This window comes from Ovis canadensis, chromosome 14 (assembly GCF_042477335.2).
Source record: "Ovis canadensis isolate MfBH-ARS-UI-01 breed Bighorn chromosome 14, ARS-UI_OviCan_v2, whole genome shotgun sequence".
In the NCBI taxonomy this organism is placed as follows: domain Eukaryota; kingdom Metazoa; phylum Chordata; class Mammalia; order Artiodactyla; family Bovidae; genus Ovis; species Ovis canadensis.
This window is the reverse complement of record NC_091258.1, coordinates 67,398,882-67,426,499: the sequence shown is the minus strand read 5'-3', so window position 1 is coordinate 67,426,499 and position 27,618 is coordinate 67,398,882. Positions and strand designations below refer to the sequence as shown.

The following is a 27,618-nucleotide window of genomic DNA, read 5'->3' as shown; positions in this document are numbered from 1 at the left end:
TCCATCTGTGAGAGTTTATTCACGTATTTATGCTCCCTCCACCTCGGGGCTGGGCTCAGACCACAGTTCCGAGCCTAGGCTGGGAGCGAGGGCGGAAGTCTGGCCTTGGCCCTGGTCCGGGATGGGCTGGGTTCACACGTGCTGCCTCCGGTGCCGCAGGATTTCCGTGGGCGTGAACAGAAAGTCCTTCTGGCAGGCCTCGCAGTGGTAGGGCTTCTGCAGGGCAGATGCCTTCTGGGGGGGTTCGGGGGCAGCTTCCTCAGCCCCTAGGGGAGAGGAGAAGGGGGTTGAGGGGGGTGCTCCACCGCGTGCTCTCACCCCCACCCAAATACCAGGAACCTCTGTGGCTCAGGCTCTCTCCTGGCCTCTGGGGAACTCCAGCTCTGACTCCTCCAGGAAGCCTTCCTTGATTAATACACACACACAGAGGCAAGTCTTTACTCTGTGTCCCCACGGGGTGAGAGAGACAGAGAAAAAACGCAAGTGGAGACACACACACTGAACGAGACAGAGAGCGCCCTGGGGTAGGACCACCTGGCCCCACAGCCATCTCCCCGTGAGCGCCAGTGTGTGGCGTGGGACGCACCACAGGAGACTCTGCCCAGGTCTGCCCACTGCGGCGTCCTCCGGGTGACAACAGGATGGGTGTGGCCGCGGCAGAAACGGCTCTCGGACAACAGAGAAAAAGAGACAGAAGAGCAGAGGCAGAGATCAGAGAGACGGCGGCGGATTCCAGAGAGAGGCAGGCAGAGGTGCAGGAATGAGGTGGCTCCGGGCCCCCGTGTCCCGGGCTCTGGGTCTCAGGGACAAAGCCCATCGTGGCACCAGCCAGGCAGAGGGTTGAGGTCATGGATCCCCGGAGTGTGGCATGAACCCCCAGGTGCACGGAAAGAACCCCAGGCTGAACGGACAGCGGGGTGAACACAGGCGTCTGGGCCACGCCCCAGCCTCACCTGGGGGGCCATCCTGCGGGGCCTCGGGGCAGGTGTTCTCATGGGCGATGCGCTCCAGGGGCGTCAGGGGCATGTGCAGGCCGCAGTGCGGGCAGGTCCAGAAAGTGCGGAGACAGTCGCTGTACAGGTCCGCGTCGCTCTGTGACAGCAGGCTGTGTCAGGGCTTGGCTCCCTGCCCCGCTCCCCACCGCCAGCCTGGGACCTTCCCAGAAGCCCTCAGGGCTGCAGGCCCTTTCTGAAACTGCATCCCTGGACTAAGCTGGAATGTGTTTGGGGGTGCTGGGGGGAATCTCTAAAATCCCACTCTCAGGGGCAGGAGGATGAGGGGCCAAGGTACGCATCCATGCTCACCGTGAGGCAGTTGTAGGTAAGGAAGTCAGTGACTGCGTAGCCCCCTTTGGTGGGGTGGGGGGACAGGGCAGAGTTGCCAAAGAGGCCAGGGAGACTGGGGGCAGCCGTGATGGTCTGGGGTCCCACATAGAGGTTCTGGGCTTCCAGCCCTGTGAGCCGCCGGAGGCTGTAGGAAACCTGAGCAGAGAGAGACAGGAGACAGAGCAGACAGACTCTATCAGCAGACAGGAGACAGGCAGACATAATGGGAGGACCTGGATCCAGCTGTGCCTGAAGTCCACCCCTGGACTTTTCAGTTAAGGGGGCCAATTGCTTAAGCCACTCACAGCCTGGTTTCAGATACTCATGACCAAAGGCTTGTCTAGAACGCTCCCTTACCTGCTCTCCCCAGGCCCCTTCCCTCCTCATCCCTTGTGAGAACACATTCAGATCTCAAGTCTGACCCTCAAGTGTGGCCACCTTGCCCCTTCTCTGGCATGTCAGCCCATTCCCCCTTCTCCAGTCCTCTGGGTCCCACTGCATCCACGTGTAGTAGAATCAGAAGCAATTCTCAACCCGCGTACCACATAAAGACGTGGGGGTTCGGTTTCAAGCATGCTCTGTCCAATTCTTCCCATCTGTCTTCCATGAACATCTGTCTTCCATGCACCTCACAGCTCTATCATATCTCACACGCCCTTAACTGCTACTAAGGGGTAACCTGTACCCCAGGTGCAGAGAAAGCAATGGCACCCCACTCCAGTACTCTTGCCTGGGAAATCCCATGGACGGAGGAGCCTGCTAGGCTGTAGTCCATGGGGTTGCGAAGAGTCGGACGCGACTGAGCGACTTCACTTTCCCTTTTCACTTTCATGCATTGGAGAAGGAAATGGCAACCTACTTCAGTGTTCTTGCCTAGAGAATCCCAGGGACAGGGGAGCCTGGTGGGCTTCCGTCTGGGGTCGCACAGAGTTGGACACAACTGAAGTGACTTAGCAGCAGCAGCAGCACCCCAGATGCAGCAGGTATTAATACACACCTGTTGAATGAGGGCTGCAGGGGTTAAGGCGGTGGCTCCTGGAGTAAATCTTGGGTTCACCCTTACCAGTTGTGTAACCCTGAGCCTGTCATCAACCTCTCTGGTTTGAAAACCCCCAAATGTGGGCATCTTGATGAGCTGGAAGCCAGGGCCCTCCAGAGCCTTCATCCCTGTGGCTGACGGCCCCTCCAGCCAAGGGCGCAGGTGCCCAGGAGGCAGGTACCTTGGATGCCGTGAACTGCAGCAGCTCCCTGCTCAGGGCCGCCACCTCCTTGTGGTTGACAGGGGCTTCCTCCTCTTCCTCCTCCCCTTCGTCCTCCAGCCGCCGCCGGGCCTGGTGGGCCAGCTGCCGGTCCAGGGCGCTTTCCCAATGGGCCCGGAGCCGCAGGGAAGCCGCCAGGAGCCGGACAGCACTCTCAGTGTCTGCGAGCTGGAGCTCCAGCCAGCCATCGGCCACCAGGCGGGAGCAATCACCATTGGTGTCCAGGGACCGGCTGAACAGCAGGAGGGACTGGAAGAGAGGGGGCAGCAGACAGGAAGCAGTGGATAGGCATCTCAGAGCGGCGCCCGCTGGACTGGGCTCCTGCCCGCCCCCCATTCACCCAGCCCCATCCTCGGTCCCCGCCACCATCCCCTCCTGTCCTGTGATTGCAGTCGCCTCCTCACTGGGCTTGCGGACTCTGCCCCGTGTCAGTCCCTGATCCAGCTCCGCTCAGAACCCTCTGGTGGTGGGGAGGAGGAGATCTGGTCTCACCTGCCTCCTGACCTCACCTCAGCCACTCTCCCCGACCCTGGCTCTGCTCCAGCTGTCCCCTGTCCACACCCTGCCTGTGGTGCCCCAAGGCCTTTGCACTTGCTCTTCCCTCCGCCTAGGTGGCTCTTCCCCCAGAGGTCCCTGCAGCCCTCCCACCTTCAGGCCTTTGCTGACCGCACCTTCTCAGTGAGGCCACCCAGATGGCCTCAGTCCATACCAGGGCCTCTCCCCTCCCCTCCCCACCCCAGTCCCTTGGCCCGGTCCTTTCCGCTCTCTGCTCTGTGAGTCAGAGCTTCACTGTGTCCCCCTCGTCCCTTTGCCCCATCCTTTCTGCTCCCTGCTCTGTGAGTCAGAGCTGCACTGTGTGCCCCCCGGTCCCTTTGCCCCGTGTGCTGCACCGTGTCGCCCCCCACCGTCCCTTTGCCCTTTGCCCCATCCTTTCCGCTCTCTGCTCCTTCAGTCAGAGCTGCACTGTGTCTATTGCTCCTGCCCGCCCTTCCCAGCTAGATGTGAGCTCCGGGGGGCAGGGACCGGGTCCCGCCTCGCCTCGTGTGTCTTCCCCAAGTGCTGGCACCGGGCAGGCGCTCGGCCAGTAATGAATGGATACCAGGAGGAGGAGCCGGCAGCCAGCCTGAGGGAAGATGCTCCTCCAGGCACCGCCCCCCAATGCCCCCAGGGCTCTTGCCCCGAGGAACATAGCCACGGCAGCCAGCAGTTGGGAGGGAGGCGGGGAGGCTGGCGCGGGACCCACCTGTAGAGCGGGGACGCGGACACAGTTCACCAGGTACGGTTTGTTGGTCTCCAGGAGGGAGACGAAGGTGACAAGCTGGTGCTTGCTGCTCATCTTGTCCCTGTCGTCTGAGAGGGTCAAGGGGACAGCTCAGCATCCTCTCCCCCACTACACACACCCGTCATTCCCCCCAGGGGCGGTCTGTCCCGCCCCCGCTATTCAAGCGAAGTGTTAGTCACTACAGTTCTGTCTGACTCTTTGTGACCCCATGGACTGTTGCCCGCCAGGCTCCTCTGTCTGTGGGATTTCCCAGGCAAGAATACTGGAGTGGGTAGCCATGCCCTTCTCCAGGGGATCTTCCCGACCCAGGGATCAAACCCAGGTCTCCTGCACTGCAGGCAGTTTCTTTACCGTCTGAGCCACCAGGGAAGCCCCATTCAAACACCCACACAAAGAACAGGCATAAGGATAAAATGTCTGTGGCATCTTCTTAAACACTCTGCCAAGCTGAATGTGATTTCAGCTATTCAGTGATATTAAGAATTGTTGCTAATTTTGTTAGGGCTGATGGATGACAGCACTGTGGTGATACAAAATAACAGTCCTTATGAATAGGATTTTTATTATTATTACTAACTGGTAAGATGTCTGGGACCTGCTTTAACATACTGCAGCAAAGACAGGGGAAAAAAAATCAAGGGGACAGAATAAACAAGGATGGAAAATGCTGACAGCTGCAGCTGGGTAAGGTCACAGAGGGTTTATCACAGTCTCTCTACTTAAGAGATGGCCGGAACTTTCCAAATGTTTTCAAAAAAGGAGAAAAACGGGATTTTCTGGTGGCTCAGGGGTAAACAATCCACCTGCCGAGGCAGGAGACATGGGTTTGATCTCTGATCCACTGAGACCCCACATGTCCGCAGAGCTGCTAAGCCCATGCACCGCAACTACTGAGCCTGTGCTCTGGAGGCTGGGAGCCGCAACGAGAAGCCTGCGCGCCACTAGAGAAAAGCCTGTGCAGCAGCAAAGACCCAGCACAGCCAGAATAAAATAAGCAAGTAAAACCAGTTTTTAAAAAGGAGAAAAACAATGTACAATGAGCCCTCTACATACAAACCTCCAGGCTGCAAACTTTCAAAGATGCGAACATATTATAAACCTATTATAGTATTGCATAACTGACTGTTAGACGGGTCCTAGCTGTGTTAAGACCTATAAACAAATAGGACTTATGAACATGTTCTTGGAACGGAACTTGTTCCTATGCAGGGGACTTACTGTAATAGGAAGAGGATAAATTGACTAGGAATTTACGGAACTTAAAGATTAGAGGGACTTCCCTGGTGGTCCAGTGGCTAAAAGTCTGAGCTCCCAATGCAGGGGCCCCGGGTTCAATCCCTGGTCAGGGAAATGGATCCCACACGGCCCAACTAAGAGTTCGAATGCCTCAACTAAGACCCAGTGCAGTCAAACAAATAAATAAACATTAAAAAAAAAATGTCATGTTGATGTACGGCAGAAACTAACACAACACTGTAAAGCAATTCTCCTTCATAAAGAATAAATAAATTTTTTTACAAAGAAAAAGATGAGCGAGAAAATTTCAAATTCTATCTTTGGTGTTTAAAATCATAAACTTCATCTTGTGGGGTTAGTATTTGCCATTTTAACGCAGTGTGTTACTCTCTTTACAAACAAGAGAAGGATGAGTCGTGTTTCAGTGCTCAGACAAAGCACACAACACGGAAGGCGTGAAGCCCCCACCTGACTGCAGGGCCTGCACCTGGGCAAGGGCGCCCCCTGCAGACCGGCCTGGCCTGAGCACAGCCTCAGCAGAGGCCACCTCTCGGCCTGGATCCCACTAGAAGGTAGACGGAACGCAACTGCCTGAACGCGGGCTGGGGGACCACTCGCCCTGAGAAGGACCAAGCCCTGAGGTTCACGGAGCTCCCTTGAGCTCCTCAGGCGCTGCTCTAATGGCGCAAACCTCAAGCCTTGGGACGGGCTCCAGGCAGCCAGCACTGCATGGGGAGGGCGAAGCTCGGCAGAGAGAGGGGTGGACCCCCCAAGGCCACCCAGCCAGGTGTGGCTCCAGGGACCTGCGGGTCCCAGGTCAGCAGCCCCAGAGAAGGCGGAGTGTGGGAGGTGTGAGGGGGTAACCCCCGACGGCAAGCGGCACCCCGAGATCACTGTGCCCCCTCACACCCCTGATGGAGGGCTAACCCCCGACGGCAAGCGGCACCCCGAGATCACTGTGCCCCCTCACACCCCCAACAGAAGGCTTCCCCCACCCCCGCCGGGGCTCCCGGTACCTCGGCTCCCATCGCTGCCCTTGGCCGCTTGCTCCTGCGTGTGCAGCACCTCGGGGCTGTTGGCGAAGACGCAGGTGGGGTGCAGCACGACGCCCTGCTTGGTCTGGGTGTGGAAGATCTGGAGGAGTGGAAGGCGGATGCCAGGGGACAGAGGCTCAGACCTGCTCTTTCCGTTGCCAGGTTCCCTCCTCCTCATCTCAACTCAAAACTCCCTCCTCCAGGAAGCTCTCCCTGATTCCCTCCCATGCTGATCAGGTCCCCCTGTTCCCTCAGCCCCTGGGTCCCCATCCCACTCTGGGTCACTGTCTGGGCATGAGTCTCTCCCCTGCCCCCATTATTAGGCTGCACCCCACAAGGACAGGGCCAGGGCTGCCTCGGTCACTGCTGTAACCCCAGCACAGAGCAGGCACTGGGAAGGGATGACAGATGACAAGACACAGATGGGAAGGAGACACACCTGGTCTGAGTCCTTGCGGCCGCTGTTGAACGGGTCGGGGACGGCGAGCTGCGGGTAGAGGCCCCGGCCGAGCACTAGCTTGAGCAGGGCCATCTGGTCCCGAGTCAGGGCCTGGGCCGAGCTAGCAGCTGCCTGCAGCTGCTCCAGATTGTGCCGGAGCTTAAACTTCACATCCTGGGTGGAACACAGGGGAAGGTGGGTTCCTGAGGCCCTCCCCACTGCCCAAGGGGTTGGTACTGGAGTCGGGGGATCCCAAGGGTCCGGTAGACACCTGTCCACGGAAACCTACCTCCTGAGATGAGGAGTCCCCCGCTCTGATAAATGCCATCCCCACCGCCCCAGGCCCCAGACCACCCCATGGTGCCCCACCTGGATGTCCACGCTGTCGCTGGCCCCCTGGGAGGCTGAGCCACCCCGGTCCTCATCGCTGGACCAGCCGTCCTGGTTGTCCTGGACTCGCAGCACTTTTCGCTTGCGCCCCGCACCCTCCTCGTGCCGGCGCTTCAGCTGGTAGAGCGCCTGGCGCTCCCGCCGCTGCTGCAGCCGACTATAGCTGTCCCCCGGCTGCGGGGCCCGGGCCCCAGCCAGCAGCCCGTGGTCCTCCAACAGCTCCTGGGGGGGGATGGAGCCCGAGTGAGGGACACAGTCAGGTGCACTCTGGGCCCAGACGCACTTTCCAGTTGGGGGCCTGCAGCTGGCTGGCACGTGACCTCACCCTTAGAACCACCCTTGTGCCCAAATGACAAACGGGGACCCTCCTGGGAACTCCCAGCTGGGACTGAAAGGGGCTACATGAGAACCACTCTCTGGGAATTCCCTGTGGTCCAGTGGTTAGGACTTGGCACTTTCACTGCCAGGGCCCAAGTTCCATCCCTGGTCAGGGAACTAAAGACAACAACTCTTTACATGGTGCTGGGCGTGCGACTGTTCTAGAAAAGAGAACTGTCTTCATCGCTGGCCAACGGAGCACCCAGGCCGGGGGACAGGAGGGAGGAGGCTGGGCGATCGTTACCGTTCAGGGTCCCCTCTGGGGGCTCAGGTCACACGCCCTCTCCACCCAGCTGTCCCCGGGCTCTGGTTACACGCCCACATGCCCCTCCAGGCCTGCACCAGCCCCATGAGGTTCCTACACTAAAATGCTTCTCGGAGCGCGGTGCTTTGGCCAGTCGCGGCAGCAGCATCTGGGATCATCTGGAAAGTTGTCACAAATACCGGGGCCTCCCTGGTGGCTCAGTGGTAAAGAACCCGCCTGCCAACGCAGAAGACTCAGGCTCGATCCCTGGTCCGGGAAGGTCACACATGCCTCGGAGCAACTAAGCCTCTGTACCACAACTGCTGAGCCTGCGCTCTAGAGCCCGGGAGCCGCAGTTACTGAGCCCACACACCCTAGAGCCCGTGCTCTGCAGCGAGAGAAGCCACTGCAATCAGAAGGCTGCGCGCCGCAACTCGAGAGCAGCCCCCGCTCGCTCCCAACCAGAGCAAAGCCCACGCAGCAGCGAAGACCCTGCACAGTCAAAAGTAAATAAATAAATAAACGCCAAGACCTGCACCCCACCCAGAACAGCTGAATCAGAACCTCCAGGGCGGGGGGGCGGGCAGTGGGGTGTGGGATCTAGACATCATGGACCCTCCCCGTGATTCCAACACCCCTGAGAGGCCTCCTGCCCACGCCTCCAGAAAGAGCATCCCAGGGACCCTACTGGATTGACCCTGTTTCTCATCGAGCCCCAACCAGTGAGAAGAGGCAGGTTATCTGATGGGACACAGAGAGTGAGAGAAGGAAAAGCACCCCCACTTTCCTTCTGTTTCTCAGCATCTGGGCCCAACGAAGGCTGAACCACCACTCTTTAGAAAAAGTCAGAGACGTTGAGAGATGATGTCAAGCACAACGGGGATGTCTGAACGTGGGGACCCACTAACGCATGGGAGGCCTTGGTGGTAACTGCACACTCTGAGGTCTGCAGCCAAGGGGAATGGCTACCTCAGAGGCTGTTTTATTTTCATTCCGTGGCATGCCACACAACCCGGGGCTAGAATTCCCCAGCACCAGAGCTTTTTTGTGCTCGAAGGGAAAGATGCCTGTGGAATATTAAGGACACAAACCACCTGCAGAACCACATCTTAATAATAACAATAAAAATTGCAGGGCTTCCCTGGTGGTCCAGTGGTTACAAATCCACCATGCGATGCAGGGGACGGCAGTTCGCTCCCTGGTCCGGGAAGATCCCACATGCTGCAGAGTAACTAGGCCCAGAGCCACAACTCCTGAGGCCCACCGCCCTAGCGCCTGCGCTCCACAACAAGGGAAGCCGCGGCAGTGAGAGGCCCGGGCACGGCTACCAGAGAGCGGCCCCGCTCGCAGCAGCTAGAGAAAGCCTGCACTCAGCAGTGAAGACCTAGCACAGCCCAAACGAACGAATAAAGCAGATATAAAAAAACTGCCATGTATAACTCATTCAGTCCTCACGGGAATGCTGGAGGCAGGGCTATTTTTTGCTTCCCCATTTGCTGAGGGAGAAGCGGAGGCCCTGAGAGGCCCAGTAACTTGCCCGCGGTTGAACTGCCAGCAAGCGGCGGAGCTCAGACTCAGGGCTGAGGTGTCCCGCTCCTGATGGTGCCTCCAACCACCACTACGGAAGCCCACCCGCCCTAGAGCCCATGCTCCACACCTCCCAGCACGCGGCCTGCGCGGCCACCTCAGCACCCCAGCTCGAGAACGAGGCTCTTTGCGAGGATGTGACTCGTGACGGCAGACCTTGTCCACCCCTCCAGGAAGCCCTCCTGGATTTTCACCCCTGTGCCCTGACCCCACCCCACACCTAGCCATGTGATGGTGGAGGAGGTGGGTGTGGGGAGGGGCTCTGATGATGCTGTCAGAGAAGAAGCGATGCCACGCTATGGAGGGTGTTCACGCATACTCTCCCTTTCCTCCCACACTCATGCCCCAAGTTTGTTCCTGGCTGCCTTCCACAGTGGGGCCGGCCCCCACCCCTCCTCCCAGGCCTCACCTTGAACTGGCGCCGCAGGTTGGCCATCTCATACAGCCGGTGCTCCTCGATGCCCCGGTGGCGGCACCACTTGCGTGAGTTTCTGCCCCGCTCAGATTTCACCTGAGTGGAGGTCCAGACCCCAGGAGGTCAGGGCCTGACCAGCTGAGGAAAGGGGTGCGGGTGCTGACCCAGCACCCAGACAAGCCACAACACCAGCCGCTGGGAAGATGTGAGGCTGGCGGGAGCCCTCCCTCAGCAACACCTGCCCTCCTTCTTTCAGGTCTCAGCCCCAATGCCTCCTCCTACAGGAAGTCCTCCCAGACTACACAGGGTCAGACAGCCCTCTGGGGCTCTCTGAGCCCCCTGGACTCCCCACTGCAGCCCATTCTGGGTGGTCACTGTCCAGGGACGGTCTGCCTCTCTGTGCTGGACTGGGAGTTGCAAGAGGGCAGGGCCAGGTAAGTTTAGTCACCACCGGGTCCCTAGCACAGCTCAGGACGGGACCAGGCCTGGTCAGGGAACATGTGTTCAACACACAGACACCCCCTAAGGCATCTGAAAAGCCAGACAGCCCTGGCTTTAGTCAGTGCTTAGAGACTCCAGGCTCCCCTCAGCACATGCTAGTCCCATGAAAAGTGGATTTGGGGTTCTCCCCAGACAAGCCCGGTCTGCAGGGGCCTCAGGGGCCCTCCCTGGGGTGGAGGTGGGGCACAAGGTCCTGACTCCGTGAGAATGACGGCCAGGCGGCTGGGCCGGGGGAAGGGTGCTGCCAAGCTCACCTGCACCCAGGTGTTGAAGACATTGAAGAGCGTGAAGGGGTCACCCTGGTCACTCTCCAGGGGCCGCCGCGCCGCCGCACACTCGGGGTTGCTCTGGGCGCTGCGGGTGAAGGGCGTCTGAACACTGAGGGCGGCGGCGATGGTGAGCACGGGCTCAGCCAGGTGGAACATGGAGCCCAGGATCAGCATCTTTCCTGGGGGTGGACCAGCGCTGAGCCTCCTGGGCGCCCGACGGCATTCCTCACTCCTCGGGGACCCCTGACCCACCCTCCACCTCACCCCCAGAGGGCCTCGGGAGCCAGGGGGACAGAATCACACCCAGAATCAGCTCCCAGTGTGATGGAAGACTGTTTCCACCTGCCCAGAGGTCAGTGACCTGACTCATCCTCACTGTTCCCCTGCCCACTTTTCCGAAAAGTTCCTGTTACACAGCTAGCCTCGTAAGATAAAGGTGGGCAGAAAAACAAGGCTGTCCAGCTTAGCTCTGTCACCTCGGGCAAGTCCTTCCACCTCTCGGTGCCTCTGTCTCTCCATCTGTGAAACAGGCTAACAGCAGCGTCTACGTGCTGTGAGCATGAACCGTTTCACCTGGGAAGCACTGGGAGCTTACTGGCACGGAGGAAGACCGGTGATGAGCCACCTGGGCCCAGCATCGCGTCATCTGTGCCTCCCTTCCCGCAGAGCCCGGGGACCGACGGTGCCAGCCTGGCTGGGGCGTGCCTCCCTGGCGAGCTAGTGATGCGCTTTCTCTGAGCCTTGGTTTCCTCATCTGTACAACAGGGACGCCTGGAGGGCCTACCCTCACCAGATGAAGATGAAATACGGGCCACGGAGTCTCCCACACTGGCATACAGCAAAGGCTCACAGAACATTCTCTTTCCTCTCAGATCCGACTCTTGCACTAGCCCTGTCCTCTTCTAACACAAACAGAAATAACCACTTCCATGGCTGTGGGTGGCCCTCGGGGTGGGCGGTACCCAGCCTGACGCCCATATTGCTGGTCTAGCGTGTCAAAGGATGGGGACTTTAATGCTGACAAGGGCAGCAAGCTCCCTTGAGCACCACACTTGGGAAATGATGCCCCAGGTGGCAAAGCTCAGCTGGGACTATTCTCTGGGCCGTGGATAGTTAACTGGTAGGTGCAGAATGTCCTGAGTCAGGAAAATTGGGCAAGATGAAGATGAATATGCCTCGGTTAGCAAGCTCCTTGGGAGGGGCTGGGATGACTCAGGGATGAGTAAGAGGAAGAGGCTGGCAGTTTTGACATCCTTATAACCACAGGAAAGCGGGTACCAGGGTGACGCTGGGGCTGGGCTGGGCACAGGAAAGAAGCATCTGTTTTGTTTACTGCTGTAACCCTGGTGCTAGAACTGTGTGTGGCACAGAGGACTTGTGAATAAATGGACGGGGCCCAGAGACAGGACACCCTGCCTCCAGGTCACTCAGAGAGTGAGTGTGGTCCCACAGCCACTTTCAGGACCCTCAGTGATCACCCCCGGGGGGCGGTGGTCCTTACCAATCACAACGTCCACTGGCAGCTGCGCCAGCAGGGACCCGATGGGGGTGAGGGCCTCTGAGCTGTCCAGCGCCCCCTGGTCCCGGAGGTAGAGGATGGCCGTCTCCAAGCTGGTTGGTGGTGGGGGCTCGATGAACGGGAAGGTTCGGGGGTCCCCCACACTCATGCTCTTCATCTGGAATGACAGTCACACCCCCTCAGGAATGGGCAACACAGGAGCCACTGGGGACACTGGGGGACTCAGGGATCACAAACCTGTGACTCTTCAAAATGCCCAGAGGGAGGGAACATGCGTGTACCTATGGCTGATTCATGTTGGCATATGGCAGAAACCAACACAATACTTTGAAGCAATTATCCTCCAATTAAAAACAAATAAATAAATTTTTAAAATACATCCAATGCCAAGGCTCACTGTACAGAAGTGGACAAGGCGGGCCACATTATCTGTCTGTCCTCCAAGCAGTTCTTCTCCCAGACCCTGGCCACAGAGCAAGCACACGATCTAAGCTGGACCATCTGAGGTTTCTCAGCCTCTGGTCACAGCAACTGACAAAGGGATGAGCATGTGACCTGAGCTGGGCCGATCAGAATCCTTCCCTGGGACTTTGCAACCTGGAGCTGAGAGAGAGAGGAGCTCCTGCACCCACTCTGGTTCTGAGGGGCCAGGGTGGAAGCCTCAAGCAGCTAAGGTTATTTTTCCCACTGCCTGGGTATCAGCCAATCCACAGCCGATGGAGAAATCCTTTATTTTTCCTAAGCCCGACCTCCCCCAACATGGACTCACAAATCCATAAAATCCCCTTTTCTGAATACAACAGCTTGAGTCGGGTTTCTTTCGCTTTCAACAAGAGCATCCTGATTAGTTCAGTGGCACAGAGGGACTCGTGGGGAGGAAGAGGTGAAGTCTGTACCCATCACCAGACCTGGCACGGCTCAGGGGAAACAGCACCCCTCTGGAGAGGGGATGAAGGTAAGGCTGGCATGGAGGCTCACGTGACTCTGAGAAAGGACAAAGCTCAGAGCCAGGGGCTCAGCCAAGGTCTCTGGGTGAAGTGACTTCTCCCCTGGCCCTGATCTGGAGGCCACCAGAAGTTCTAGGCCATCCAGCCCTCAAGCCATCCCACCATCCTCCCTGGTTACCAAGCCCTGGTACTGTCTGGCAGACCACTAACACTGGTTAAACGACCTTCAAATTAGGAATTCTGGGTGGGAGGATAAAGCACGGATGATTTTGACTTTTTAGGCACTCCAGTGATTCCAACATGTAACTGGGACTGCAAATCATTGCTCTGATCCAGTCAGGCAATGCCCTCCCTTCCTCCTGGACAATTACAGGTCAATTACAGGTCACAGAGTGGACACGTGACCCAGTTCCACCAGCAAGGCAGGATGGGAGACTGGCCAGGGTTCTGAAAAGTTCCCATGGCCTTAAAAAAACAAGACCCACAGGGGCCTCCCTGGTGGCTCAGAGGTAAAGAACCTGCCTGCCAATGCGGGAGACATTGGCTCGATCCCTGGTGCGGGAAGATCCCACCTGCCCCAGAGCAACTAAGCCACGACTACTGAGCCTGTGCTGTAGAGCCGGGGAGCCACAGCTACGGACGCCGAGAGCCCTGCTGCCCTTGCTCTGCAACAAGAGAGGCCACCGCAAGAAGCCCCAGCGCCACAACGAGAGACAAGCCCATGCTGCAACAAAGACCCAGCGCAGCCAAAACTAGAAATAAAATTACTTAAAAAAAATGAGACCCACAAAGAAGGGCAGTTCATCACTTCTGCTGCCAAATAGGTAAAGGAGGAGGAGGTGCTATCTGTGGCTACCGAAGTGAAGGGGCATGCACGAGGCAGGCTCTGGAGCCTGAGAGCCTCCGAGGAGTCCAGGCTCTGCCCCTGGCCAGCAGTGCCACATGGATCAAGGTATTTTACCTCTCCGTGCATCTTTTCTCTCATCCACAAATTGGAAGAAGCTCACTTACTGCACAGAAGTTGTGTGAGGATCAAAACAGTTATATATGTAACTTAGAACAGAGCCCAGCACGTGAGAAATACTAGGTAAAATTATTTTCTATCATTGTCATCATCATCATTACGGTTATTAGGAGAGCTGCTGCTAAGCTGAGGTTGGAAAGCTAGAAAAAACCCTGGCGGTTCAGTGGTTAAGACTCTTGAGCTTCCACTGCAGGGGCTGTGCTGTGCTTGGTCGCTCAGCCGTGTCCGACTTTCTGTGAACCCATGGACTGCAGCCCGCAAGGCTCCTCTGTCTGTGGGGATTCTCCAGGCAAAAATACTGGAGTGGGTTGCCATACCCTCCTCCAGGGGATCTTCCCAACCCAGGGATCAAACTCAGGTGTCCCACATTGCAGGTGGATTCCTTACTGTCTCAACCACCAGGGAAGCCCAAAAATACTGGAGTGAGTATCCCTTCTCCAGGGGATCTTCCTGGCCCAGGAATCGAACCAGGGTCTCCTGCGTTGCAAGTGGGTTCTTTACCAGCTGAGCCACCAGGGAAGCCTCCACTGCAAGGGGTACAAGTCCACTCCCTGGTCGGGGAGCTAAGATTCCACATGCCGTGAGGCACAGCCCCAAAATAAAAATTATGAATACATACATAAATTAAAAAAAAAAAAGGTCCTGTATGACATCACCAATCTATTTAAACAACCAAGGCTGTAACCTCCTTATCTTAAGGGTTCTCATTATGTGAAATTTTGTTCAAGCCAATATTTTCCAAACAGCAGGTTATATGAGTCAGGAACTCCAAGAAGTGGGTCAGAACTGGCACTTTTTCCAAAGGAAATCAAACAAATACAGACTATCGGTGTGCACCACCCTCAGGAAGGGGGCTGGTTCCAGCCACTCCCCGGCCTGGGCACGTGTGAGCCCGTGGCACGTGCCGCCCACTGTCCTTCTGTGCTTCTTCCTGAGCACGGGACTACACTTCCCAGCCTCCCCTGCAGCGAGACATGGCCGCGAGCTCTCACCGGGGTGAGTGCAAGGGAGGCACATCACTTGTGGACCCACCCTCCCCCTCCCAAACCTAAGTCCCACGCTCTGTCCCCCTCACGGGCTGACACAAATGATGAAGGCCCTGGGGAGATGGAGCCACGAGAGGGAAAAGGCCTGGGTTTCTGAAAAAGGGTTTCCCCAGTGGCCCAACTGTAAAGCATCCACCTGCCAATGCAGAAGACGCGGGTTCCATCCCTGGGTTGGGAAGATCCCCTGGAGAAGGAAATGGGAGCCCTCTCCAGTATTCTTGCCTCAAGAATCCCAGACAGAGGAGCTGGGCGGGCTACAGTTCATAGGGCAGCAGAAGAGTCAGACATGACTTAGAGACTAAACAACACCTGAATAAAAGAACTACCCACCAATCCAAAGGCTAGCATTCTGCTGTGTTGGCGGTTATGTAAGTGGGTCTGTTCATCACAGCAGCCTAATCTAAGCAAAACTAAGTACTGAGATACAAGCCATGACATAAAGCACATTGAGAAACCCCCGTTTTAAAAGCCACTTCCTAAAAAAAGGAAAAAGCCACTTCCTGATGGGTTTTCTGTTTCAGCTGAAAACACTCTGCTTGAGTCACCAGTTTCTTCCCACGACCCTGTGGACTGGGGGGAACAGTTCCCACCCCAATGCGGGATCTGACGTTTGGAAGGAGTGAGTTCTCCTCTGTGGCCGGGCCCACCCTCCCCTTCCTGGCCCTGAAGCCCTGTCTGACTATCTCCTGGATCCCTCTCTGGCACCAGCGCTCAGGATCCAGTCTCCTCTCTGCACCCCCTGCCTTACCTGAAGCACCAATGCATCCAGGGCGACCCTCCGAATCTCCGGGACAGGGTAGGGGGCGAAGGCGTCATAGTCAGATTCAGCATAGAGGCGGAAGCAGACGCCGGGGCCTGTGCGGCCTGCCCGGCCCTTACGCTGCTCGGCACTGGCCTGACTGATCCAGAACTCCTGAAGCCGCTGCAGTTTGGCCTGTGGGTCGTAGCTCATCTCCTTCACCTTCCCTGGGCGGGCAGCAGGGGAGCAGGAAGCAAAGGGAAGGTGTGAGCAGGACCCAGGTGGGCCCTCCACGCGCCTGGCCCTCCACCTCACTTGCGACTGTTCCAGTAACACTGTCCCAAGCTCAGTCTGGGCCCCACCCTCCCATCCTGTTAGTGCATTCTTCAGCTTCTTCATTCTGGCGTCTTTTCATGTACTTCTTCAAGCCCTTCTTTATTCAGAGATTCAGTCATCCAACAAAGTTTATTAACACCTACTAGGTGCCAGGCTTCCCTGATGGCTCAGATGGTAAAGAATCCACCTGCAATGCAGGAGACCTGGGCTGGGAAGAGCCCCTGGAGGAGGGCATGGCAACCCACTCCAGGATTCTTGCCTGGAGAATCCCCACGGACAGAGGAGCCTGGCGGGCTACGGTCCATGGGGCTGCAAAGGGTCGGACACGACTGAGGTACTAAGCACACAGGCACAGGTGCTGGGCACTGTACCGTGAACTAGGGACACGGCTGTGAGCAGAGCAAAGTCCCTTCACTCACGGGCTGAACAGAACACCAGATTTCATCAACTCAAGACCACGCTTTTTTCACTTTTTGTCTCTCAAAATGGAAGGCACCTTAAAATTAGTGACATGTCATTGATTAACAGACAGCATTTTCTAACAGTACATAAAATGATGTCTGTTAGTCGCTCACTCAAGCCCAGTTCTTTGCAACGCCATGGACTGAAGCCCACCAGGGTCCTCTGTCTGTGGCATTTTCCAGGCAAGGATACTAGAGTGGTTTGCCATTTCCTTGTCTTTTCTCATCGATGGTACCAGATTCAAACAGTAAGGTAACTGCTAACATTTACTGAGCATTTGTTCACCCTGTGCCAGGTACTGACCTCAGCCCCCAAGTATATTAACTCTTCTAATCCTCACAACCTGAAGGAGGTGTTATTGCTTTATTATTTGTTATTATTATTTACAAATGAACAAATGACCCACTGAGAGTGTCAGACCTTGGTCACACAGCCAGCAAGGTACCTGGCCAGGCTGGTTCCAGGGTCTCCTCACCACTAAGCTATGCTGACTTTTCAGAAAAGAGTCTAGCTGGGATATAAAATATAATGTCCCACACTATGAAGAAAAATAAAGCCTCATGAGGGAGGTGGCAGTGAAAGGAGATCACTGGGATAACGTGGACAAGGGGGGCTTCTCTACTGGGGAGACATGTGCACAGGTCCTGAAACGAGGTGAGGGAGTGAGCCGTGTGGATATCTGGGGGAAAGACAGCTCTCAGCAGAGACAACAGTAAGTGCGAAGGCCTGAGGCAGGGGCAAGCTTAGACGGCCTGCAAGACAGACGCCGCCACTCTCCACAGCCCTAAACACTACCACCCCTCTGCCTCTGAGTGGAGCTCCCTCACCACACGTGCACATCTCCAAGCCCCCACCCCGCCAGGTCCTGGGGGAAGCCAGGGGGCGCCCTTACCAGAATCCACCACGAAGCGGATCCCATCAATGGTGACCGAGGTCTCAGCGATGTTGGTGGAGAGGATGCATTTCCGGACTCCAGGGGGGGCCACGTCGAATACCTGGGGGACGGCCAAGAGGTGGCCTTGGGGCCTTGTCTTTGTCCTACCCCACCCAGGCTCTTTGCACAACTAACATGGCACTCACTGACCCCCGTGTCCAGGGGCCTCCTGGATGCCTCCTGGACCTCCCATGGGACCTCACAGTCGTACATCTCAAACAGCCTAAGCACCTTCTACCAAACCCTTTCCTCCCTGGGCCCCCATCTCATGTACTGCATCACTGGGGTCAGAACCTGGGCCATCTTGGGTGTTCATCTCTCCTCACCCATCCAGCCACAGCCGATCCCCTTGAATACTCCCAAACCCACAGCCCCTGCCCTGGTCCATGCCTATCCTTTCCCAGCCAGATCCTGCTCCAGCTTCCTCCCTGGTCTCTGGTCTCACCCTGCCATCCAGCCTTCACATCCAACCGAGGGATCTGCTAAAGCAAACAGAACTGCCCGCCACCTTGCTCAGAACCCTCCCAAGATCCCCCTGTGCCCTCAGGACAAAGTCCAGGCCTACATGGGTCTTCCAGGCCCCTGGTGGTCTGCCCTGTCCACCTCCCTGGTCCCAGGACTCCCCCCTCACAATCTGGACCCAGCCACTCTGCGCGTAGTTTCCCAGCTGCCCTGTCTTTCTCTCACCCCAGGCCCTTTGCACAAGCCCTTCTCATGGACCCAAGAGACAGTCAGGCACAGAGGTTAAGAGTGGCAGTCAGCAACTACAGCCTGTGCGCCAAATCCACCCTGTGACCTGTTTCTGTGGATCAGATTTAATGGAGCACAGCCTCACCTGGTGAGTCTACAGCTGCTTTCTAGCTGTAACAGCAGGGTCGCTGCGACAAAGACCATATGCCCATGAAACCTGAAGGTTCCGCCCTCTCCACAGAAAATCTGCCAACAGCTGGTTCAGAGCGTGGGCTCTGATACCAGATTACCGAGTTCTACAGCCTGGCCCTGCCAATCATGTGACTGCCTGAGTGCCTACGCCTCAGTTTCTGCAGCTGTCGAATGGGGACACAGGACACGGCAGACAGGCTGGCTCAGACACCACCCAGCACAAAACAAGTGCTCTGCACACTTTAGTTGGAACATGCGTTTCCCTGGCCCCCGTCCCAGAATGGGGCTTTCTCAGGTCTCCATCTGCAAAGTCCCTCCCCCCAGGAAGCCTTTCCTGAATCCACCAAGACTCTGCTGTCAGAGTGTCCGAGGCTTTCCTCTACTACTTGTAGAATCGTTGATTACATGCCCATCCAGCCCCCAGCAGACCAACAGCTTGAGGGGAAGCACCCACTGTGTCCCAAAGGGGCCCCCTGGTGCAAGAGAAGCACTAGGAGGTGCTCAAACGTCGTTTTTTCCTTTTCTCTCTTTCTTCTTCTTTTTTTTTTACTTTTCGGCTGTGTTTTGTTTGGTTTTTTAACTTTATGGCTGCACCCCACAGCATGTGAGCTCTTAGTTCCCCAGCCAGGGGTGGAACCTGGGTCCCCTGCAGTGGAAGCATGGAGCCTTAACCACAGGACCCGACCACCAGGGAGGTCCCTCAAAGGTTATTTCTTTAATCATTAAACGACATGTGACCTGAAGGGACTCTCCTGGAGGTGATTATGGCAGTCAGCCTCCAGGATGGCCGGGGCAGTCTCACCTCATGGGATTCACAGCCTCACCTGGTACTGTTCCTTTGAACAGGGCAGAGGTGATGGTTTGTGATTTCCACAGCTATGTCATAAAAGATGCTGTGGCTTCTACTTTGGTCTCTTGGGAAGAGCTGGCCACCACACTGTGAGAACTCCCAAGTAGCCCCCTAGAAAGGCCCCCCACCAACAGCCAGCCATGTGAGTGCGTGCTCCATCTCAGAAGAGAATCCTCCAGCCCCAGTCAAGCCTTCAGATGACAGCAGCCCCAGCTGACACCTGACCACGACCTCCTGAGAGACCCTGAGCCAGAACCATCCAGCTAAGCTCCTCCCAGATTCCTGACAGACAGAAGCCATGTGAGGCAATGAATGCTACAGGGACCATGCTGCCAGGTCCTGGGGTACTTTGTTAGACCGACAGTGACCCAGAGGCCTGTCCCCCAGCACCCTTCCATTCCAAGCAGGCAGTCTCTTCCCTTTCCCCACACCTGACTCCCAGATTCCCCCATCCAGGCCTTTGCTCAAGCTAATGCCCTCAACCTAGATTGCCTTCCCTCCTCTTCTACTCAAAATTCTCCTGTCTGCCAAAGCCCAGCTCCAGTGCCCCCCACCTCATCAGGAAGCTCGCCCTGACGCATCCTCCCCCAGCTAAACGATGTGAGCGGCCCCTCTCTGCAGCCCACAGCCCGGGGCCGCGGGCTGGCCTCAGTCCTGTCAGCTGCCCCAGCCCCTCCTCCTGGGCTACGCAGCGAGACGCCCCCTGCCCAACTCTGCCCAGCTACACTCCACACCTTGTCCTGGTCGGCCACAGAGAGGGCGCTGTGCAGCGGCAGCACCACCCAGCGCTGGGTGTGGCTGGCATAGGTCTGGGCGGGCTCGAGCACAGCGCTGATCTCCGCCATGCCGCTGAGGAACACCAGGAGGTCGCCCCGCTCCTCAGGTGGGTACTTATTGTCGATGGCCTCCAGCACCCTGAGGAAGGGCCTCGGGTCCAGCTTCTCGGACTTGGACGTGGTCGGCTTGGCCTCCTGCGGCTGGTACACGACCTGCGAGGAGACAGCCCCAGGCAGGAGCAGACCTGGTCACTCCAGGTGACAAGGGGGCAGGAGGGCTACAGGCTGATGGAGAGGACGCAGACCAGCCAGGCAGCAGAAAGAGGACAGACTGTCTCAAATATTCAGCTTGAAGAGGATGTGAGAAAAGGACAAAGTATCAAGGTAACTAGGAGGTTTCCGGGGTGCTGGTAATGTTTCATGCCTTTTAACCTAGATACTGGCTCCATTCAAGTATTTAAAAAAAATTTGTCTTGTGATTAAAAACTAAACATTTTTTTTATTTATTTGGCTGTGCCAGGTCTTAGTTGCAGCACGTGAGATCTAGTTCCCTGATCAGGGATCAAACACGCCTCCCCAGCATTGGGAGCTCGGAGTCTTAGCCACTGGACCGCCAGGAACGTCCCCGTTGAGATATTTAATTTGTGAAAATTAATTGAGCTGTACACTTGCGATACAGATAAATCTTTTGTAGTTCGAGTATAACTCCAACAATAACAAAATTTTAAGGGGTGGAGTCAGAATTAAAACCCTCACAATCACTTCTCTGAAAGCACCCTCGCTGTTTTTAATGACTACTTAGAAGAAGACTGATGGGCACTGAGATCCAGAAACCACAAGGAACACTGCATTTCCTGCCACTAGGAGCCTCAGAGCTGTTATCAAGCCTTGGCCCCAAAGAACAAGAGGAAGGAGCGGTTATGAAACCATAAAGGAGAGGACTGCGCGGAGAGGCATCCTGGAAGGGGGTGTGAGGCCCAGCCCACTGCAGACCTCAAGGGAGGGGGCGGCCTCTCCTTTCCCACTGGCCAAGGAGAAGCCGGGGGAAGTGGGGTCCGTTAGTGCCTGCCGGGGCAGACAGGAAGGTAGGAAAGGGCACAGGAGATCTGAAAGGGCAAACGGAAGCTACCCGGCGCGGTGCCACGTCTATCTGTGAGCAGGATTTAAGTCCTGGCCCTGCCAGTTCTGAGGGATGCTGATAAACACCCTGCAGGGCACAACCAAGAATTATCCAGCCCAAAATATCAACTGTGCTGAGTCCTAGAAACCCTGCCCAGTGAGACGGTAAAGCGATGAGAAAGGAGGAGCTTGGGTCCCTGAATGACCACGTGCAACACAATTGCCAATCAACCTGGACCAGCCTGGACCAGCTGGTTCTATTCTGTTAGATAAGAAAAATGTCTGTGTTACTTGTGCCTTTAAATTTTGGGCTCTCCTCTAATAAGAACTTAGCACTCTCGCCAGGACACTGCAAATGCCCAGAAAATAGCAGCTTTAAAGAGAGAGAGAGAGGACTTCCCTGGTGGCACAGTGGATAAAATCTGCCTGCCAATGCAGGGGACATGGGTTCAGTCCCTGGTCTGGGATGATCCCGCGTGCCACGGAGCCACTAAGTCCATGCGCCGAGCTACCGAGTCCGAGCTGCAGAGCCTGTGCTCCGCGACAAGAGAAGCCCCGCAGTGAGAAGCGCATGCAATCCTGCAACAGTGCAGCAGCCAAACAATAAACACAGACAAACTGCAAAAAGAGAGAGAGAGGTCATTAAAGGGACGGGGAACAGAGGAGAGGAGCGACAAGCCCAGCTTGGCCAGGGACCGGGTGGGGGTCTGGGGTTGGGGGGTGGGACCGGGTGGGGGTCTGGGGTTGGGGGGTGGGACCGGGTGGGGGTCTGGGGTTGGGGGGTGGGACCGGGTGGGGGTCTGGGGTTGGGGGGTGGGACCGGGTGGGGGTCTGGGGTTGGGGGGTGGGACCGGGTGGGGGTCTGGGGTTGGGGGGTGGGACCGGGTGGGGGTCTGGGGTTGGGGGGTGGGACCGGGTGGGGGTCTGGGGTTGGGGGGTGGGACCGGGTGGGAGTCTGGGGTTGGGGGGTGGGACCGGGTGGGGGTCTGGGGTTGGGGGGTGGGACCGGGTGGGGGTCTGGGGTTGGGGGCGGGGGGCGGGAGGCGTGGGCTGCGCTGACCGTGATGGGGAAGAGCCGGCCCGGCACCTGCACCACGGGGGCGTTGCCGAAGTAGCTGGAGAAGAGCGAGATGTTGATGGTGGCCGACATGAGGACGACCTTGAGGTCGGGCCGCTGGGGCAGCAGGCGCCGGAGGACCCCCAGGAGGAAGTCGTTGTGGAGGTGCCGCTCGTGCACCTCGTCCACGATCAGCACCTGGTACTGGGGCAGGCTGGGCTCCCGCTGCATCTGCCGGAGGAGCAGCCCCACCGTCAGGAACACGATCTTCGTGGCCGCCGAGCGCGTGCTCTCGAAACGGATCTGGTAGCCGACCTGGGGGTGGGGGGTGGGAGGGGGTGGTCAGAGAGGACCCTGGGCCTGTCCCGTAGCCCCTGACCCTCCCCATATCGAAAACCTGAGTAAGTGTCCCACGTTAGAGCCTGGAGACCAACAGGCTTGGGTTCGAATGTCACCTCTGCCACTTAGTGCTGCCGACTTTGGGCAATTCCATCCCGGAGACATACTTTTTCCTTCTAGATGCCCTGAGAATTACATGCGCTAATGCACATAAAGTACTAGGCACGGAGCCTGATGTATGATACTAATTAATTACAATAGTAATGATTAACCTTTCTCCGAGTCCCTTCTATGGACCAGGAACTACTTTAAATCTTTATGTATATCAACTCATTTCATCCTCACAACTACCACACAACATAAGCACTATTATTACCCTCATCTCACAGCCAGTCATCCGAAGCAAACAGGCTAAAAAATGTTATGGAGAGGAAACATATCTTAACCCCTGCCTTACATCGCACACACATCGATTTCAGATGTGTTTCTCTCGTCAGGGCACTTAGGCTTAGTTGCCCCATAGCATGTGGGATCTTAGTTCCCCAACCAGGGATAGAACCCAAGTCCCCTGTGTTGGAATGTGGATTCTGAACCACCGGACTGCCAGGGAAGTCTCAATAACAATTTTTAAGTGGTTGAGCCAGGATTAGAACCCTAGACATCATTAGTAAGAAACATCCCCATTCTCTTTTTTCTGACTGCCTAGAGAAAGACTGATAAACATTTAGGCATTTCCAATTTTTTTTTACAGTACTAAAGTGGCTACTGTTAGCGCCTTTGTCATCTGGACCATATCCAGGCCAATCTATAAAGACATTTCTAGGAGAAGTATTGCTAGGTAAAAGGGTAGTGTTTTCGTAACTTATCGATACTAACTTATCTCACAAGGTTATGCGAGAAAACCTGGAAGCCTGTTCTGCCCCACTTACCTGTGAGCCGTACTGACTGAGGCTCTCGAAGCCAACGCGCTTGGCCAGCGAGATGCAGGCGATTCGCCGGGGCTGGGTGCAGGCCACGTGGCTGCAGCCGGCGGCCAGCAGGTACTGGGGCACCTGGGTGGACTTGCCGCAGCCCGTGTCCCCCGCCACCACCACCACCTGGTGCTCCTTCAGCGTCTGCAGGATGCGGTGCCCGTACTGGGCAATGGGTAGCGCCGCCCGCTCCCGCTGCAGTTTGGCCAGTCGCCCAAACGCCTGCTTCTGGCAGAAGTCCAGGTAGTGCAACAGGGCTCGGCGGAACTCGGACACTCTCTCAGGGGGCAGGCGCCTGCCTGGCCCCCGAGAGTCCCGAGCGTCCGGGCCGAGGACAGAGAGGTTGATGCGGTCTCGAGGGTCGTAGGCGCGAGGCAGGTTGGCCAGTGCTGGGTGGCTGTGCTTGGGTTGCCTGGCATCTTTCTCCTCCTTCCTGGTGGTCTTGAGATTCTGGAACCTCTGCAAGCGTTCAAAGAACGCCCAAAACTTCTGACACTCCTCGGAACCCTGCTGGATATAATCCTCATCGCCGAAGAAGGCATCCTCGAAGAGGCGCCGTGTCTCGGGACGGTTCCAGTCCCAGTTCTCCGGGGCCGCTTCAGGACTGGGAGCCCGGGGTCGGTCCTGGGGACCCCTGCCCTCCCTTGTTCTGGGAGGCGGCATGCCGTGGCCAATCCCAGGGCTGTCACAAAACTGGCCTCAGTTCTGAGCCCCTGGACCAAATATTCTCGGACATTCCCCACTTCCTGCAGTGAGAGGCCCGTGCCTGCAAGGCAGCACTTTCTTCTATAAGAGCTGATCTCCTCTTCAGTGGTGCTACAGGGTCGACAATGGCCTGCAGCATGGGTCAGGCTGGTGACCCACAGGGCACCTCACGACTCCTGTGGTGACCTCTGGGATGGACACAAGTTCATCCTGGGGCTGCAGGCCCTGGATGTTTGCGGGAAAAAAACCAGAAGACAGTCATTTATTAGACACATTTACTGACAGCCTGCTGTTTTGCAAGCACTGGACTAGGGGAAGGGACAGCAATGGGTAAGACCACACTGAGTGCCCACAGGGGGTCCTGCCACCAGACTCTGACAATCCAGAGATGGGGGTAGCAAGAAAGGAAGCCTGGGGGCTGCAGGAGCCTTCCTTGACCATGCTTGGGAGTCAGGGAAGGATCCCCAGGAAGGGGATTTTGGACCTGAAGAAATGTAGGTCACATGGCCAGTCAACAGCAGAACTTGGTCATGAGACACCATAACACGAGAGAGGTGTGGTCCACTGAGTTTCAGGATCCCCGGAAACCCTTTGGAATCCAGTGCTTGATTTTGCAAGTGTTGCCTGGTTTGTTTTTGCCTGCCTGGCACTGTCTGCTTTTTTTCTTTTTGAAAAACAAATGCGCCTTCCTTGGGAGAGTAGCCCTTCTTGGAAATCCACATGGTTTCCACTGCCTAGTCTGAGAGCTTCTATTGGTTGGGCAAGTGACAAAGGCCTGGCCAATCATGGTACCCTACTCCTCCTTTAACCAGTGACTGGTCTGAGGAGTAGACACACGACCCAAGGAGAGACAGTCAGGGCCTTTCCCGGGAATTTACACTAGGCTGCTAGGACAGAAAAGCTTATCTACTGTTGGCAAAGCAAGGATGATATAAGCAGGGAGCTGTTTGTAGCAGGTCTTAAATAGTCTTTTCCTAGAAATCTTTCCTACAGAAAAGACTGCATGTAGGCACAAGGAGGCACACACAAGGATGGTCACCAAGCAGCCACAAGGAGAGAAGTGGAAGAGGGACAGGGGAGAAGCTTGGCAACACCATTCAGTGCTTGAGTTCCTTCCAAAAGTCCATTTCACCGTTACACAAGAAAATGTCTTTTTCCTTAAGGCCTGGTTTCTCTTAGCTGCCTAACTCCTAACTAATGAAGCACATCCCCTTGTATATGCTATTTTCTGGAGCGAAGCCCACCATTCAGATTCTTAAAGTTTATGATCTTCAAAGGGTCCTAAGGGACTTTGCTGGCAGTCAAGTGGTTGAGCCTCCATGCAGGGAGCACAGGTTCGATTCCTGACCCAGGAACTAAAAATCCCACATGCCATGTAGCATGGCCAAAACAGAAAAAAATTTTAATGAAAAAAAAAATTGACAAAAGGGTCCTGAGCCTTCCATGGTAAAAGACTTCACAGTCAGGTAGATCTGAATTTCAGCCTCGCCTTTATCATTTACCAGATATGTGTCCACGTGCAAGTTAACTCCTTTGAGGGTTTCTTCACCTGTAAAATGGGAACAATCCCCATCTCAAAACACTGCAATGTTTATTACCTAGCCTGACACTGAGAAGCTAAGCAGCAACTGACATACAAGCCCAGTGCTTTCTCTCCACGATGACTGACAGAGAAAACAGTGAGAGGAACCGCAGGCATACAACCTGGAAAGAATTTTACACTCAAAAGGCCACAGTTCACCTTGGTTTATTAGCAACGCTTTCTTCTATCCAGCCGTCAGTCTCTAAGGGGCACCACAGAATAGAGTTCAGAGGTTCTATCTCTGCAGTCTCGGAGGGACCCAGACCAACCCTGGGCGTTATCAGAGCCAGGGAAGAGCCAGTTGAAGAACCTGTGGACTGGCAGAGCTGTACCCATAAAAGAGTAACCTTGTGGGGAGTGCCTACCACTTCCTGGTAAACACGTGGGCTGGGGGATGCCATAGCACCTTCAGAGGGAATTCCTGTCTACAAGGGAACAAAAAGGAAAAGGCCTTGAAAGTCTGTTGCCATGCTGGGCCGGTGAGTCTCAGAAAAAGACAGGGACAATGAAATGGAGGGGAGCATTCTTCCCAGGCTGCTAACTGCCTTACGTATGTATGTGGGCCAGAATGGGGGCATCCTTAAAGCTCTCAAGGAGTCTAGTTGTAGGCTATCTTTTGGACTTCCTGGCTTGACTAAGCTTCTCTCTTACTGTGCCTCTGACCATCTCTTGGCCTGTATTTCCTAGGCTCAAGGCTTTTAGAGATTTTTCTCTACTTCCCTCTCTCTCCTCTCTGGCTCTCCATCTTCAGGTCTCGTCTTTTTTTCTGGTCCATCTTGCTCGCCACCCTTAGCTCTCTTCCCTCTCCTTGACTGGTCCCAACTGTTTTCATTGCTCTGATACTCTCCCACCCTGATTCTTTTTTCACTCTGATTTTCTCTCCAACTGTCTTTCTCCATTTGATTCCACTCCTCCTCTTCAGTTTTTCATCTCTCATTTTGTTTGAATTTTTTTTTTGGTGACTCTCCGTTTTCTTCTTTCTCCATCACTGACTCTTCATTTCTCCATCTAAAATTTGTCACCTAGTTTGAAGCTCTATTAAGAGCCAACATTTACCTAGGGCTGACACATATCAGGCACTACTCTACATCACTCATATATATTTATATGCTTACGTATACACCATACACGCACATATGTACACTTTTCTCAAAACCCTAGTTTCCACTCTCATCCTTCTACTTTCTTTACATCTCCCAAGTTCACGGTGCGATCACACTTCTCTCATGGACCCTGCGAGCCTCTCTCCATCGGATCCATTAGTCTCTCGCCCTCGATCTCTCCAGTTTTCAGCTTCTCTCCTCTCTCAACCTCCCCGTCTCTCAGTCCCTCAGTTTCTCGAAACTCCTTTTTGTGCCTCCATTTCTTTCAACCTCTCTGACCCTCAGTTCTCTTAGCAACTCTCTCCATCTCCATCTGCTTCTCCCGGCTGCTCGGCTTCCTCCAACACCTTGCCTCATCTCGGGGTCTCCCCGTTCCCGTCAGCCCGCTCCCAAGCTGTCCCCGATCCCGATCGGACTCCAGTCGCCGCCACCACCGCCCCACGCAGCCGCCCCACCCCCCTCACCTCGCCAACCGCCGAGATCGCCTCAACTTCCGGTCCCCAGGACCGCTCACGCGCCCGAAGCCTGTTCTGCGCCTGCGCACGCCATTCCCACGGCCCCGACCCGCCCCCACGGCGGACAGAGGAACCAATGAGCAGCTGCGAGCGCCCAAGGCTCACTATGCGCCTGCGTACAGAATGATCAGGCCCCGCCTCGCTTTGGGCGGAGCTTCGGGAGACGCTGCGCCCTCTGGGGGCCAGTGGAGGCGTGACGGTGGAGAATTGGTCTTTCCTGCCTCTGGAACAGCTAGTTGTATCCGTGGGTCGCTTGGACGCCGGGATTTAGCCAAAATAAGACGCTGGCCTGAGCCCAGACACTATCAAAACACCCCCCCCCCGTGATTTAGTTATTATAATTCATATTATTA

At 56.1% G+C, this 27,618-nt stretch overlaps 1 protein-coding gene across 3 annotated transcripts; it reads right to left on the bottom strand.

Annotated features, from left to right (window-relative positions):
- DHX34 (DExH-box helicase 34) lies at nt 1–27,316 on the bottom strand. Of its 3 annotated transcripts, none has more exons than XM_069551074.1 (17): nt 27,215–27,316; nt 23,319–24,290; nt 22,054–22,365; nt 19,833–20,087; nt 17,325–17,427; nt 15,644–15,861; nt 11,861–12,035; nt 10,345–10,538; nt 9,584–9,685; nt 6,945–7,187; nt 6,576–6,749; nt 6,119–6,236; nt 3,828–3,934; nt 2,546–2,833; nt 1,305–1,481; nt 954–1,092; nt 1–266 (listed from the first exon to the last, which is right to left on the bottom strand). In XM_069551074.1, exons 2-17 carry the CDS (start codon nt 24,021–24,023, stop codon nt 133–135), a joined length of 3,444 nt encoding a protein of 1,147 aa, XP_069407175.1. In that variant the 5' UTR covers nt 24,024–24,290; nt 27,215–27,316; the 3' UTR covers nt 1–132. The 3 variants fall into 3 exon arrangements, with proteins under 3 accessions (XP_069407175.1, XP_069407177.1, XP_069407176.1); XM_069551076.1 differs by having other exon boundaries at nt 22,081–22,365; XM_069551075.1 differs by lacking the exon at nt 27,215–27,316 and adding an exon at nt 25,568–25,609.
- Between the last annotated feature and the right edge of the window lie 302 nt (nt 27,317–27,618).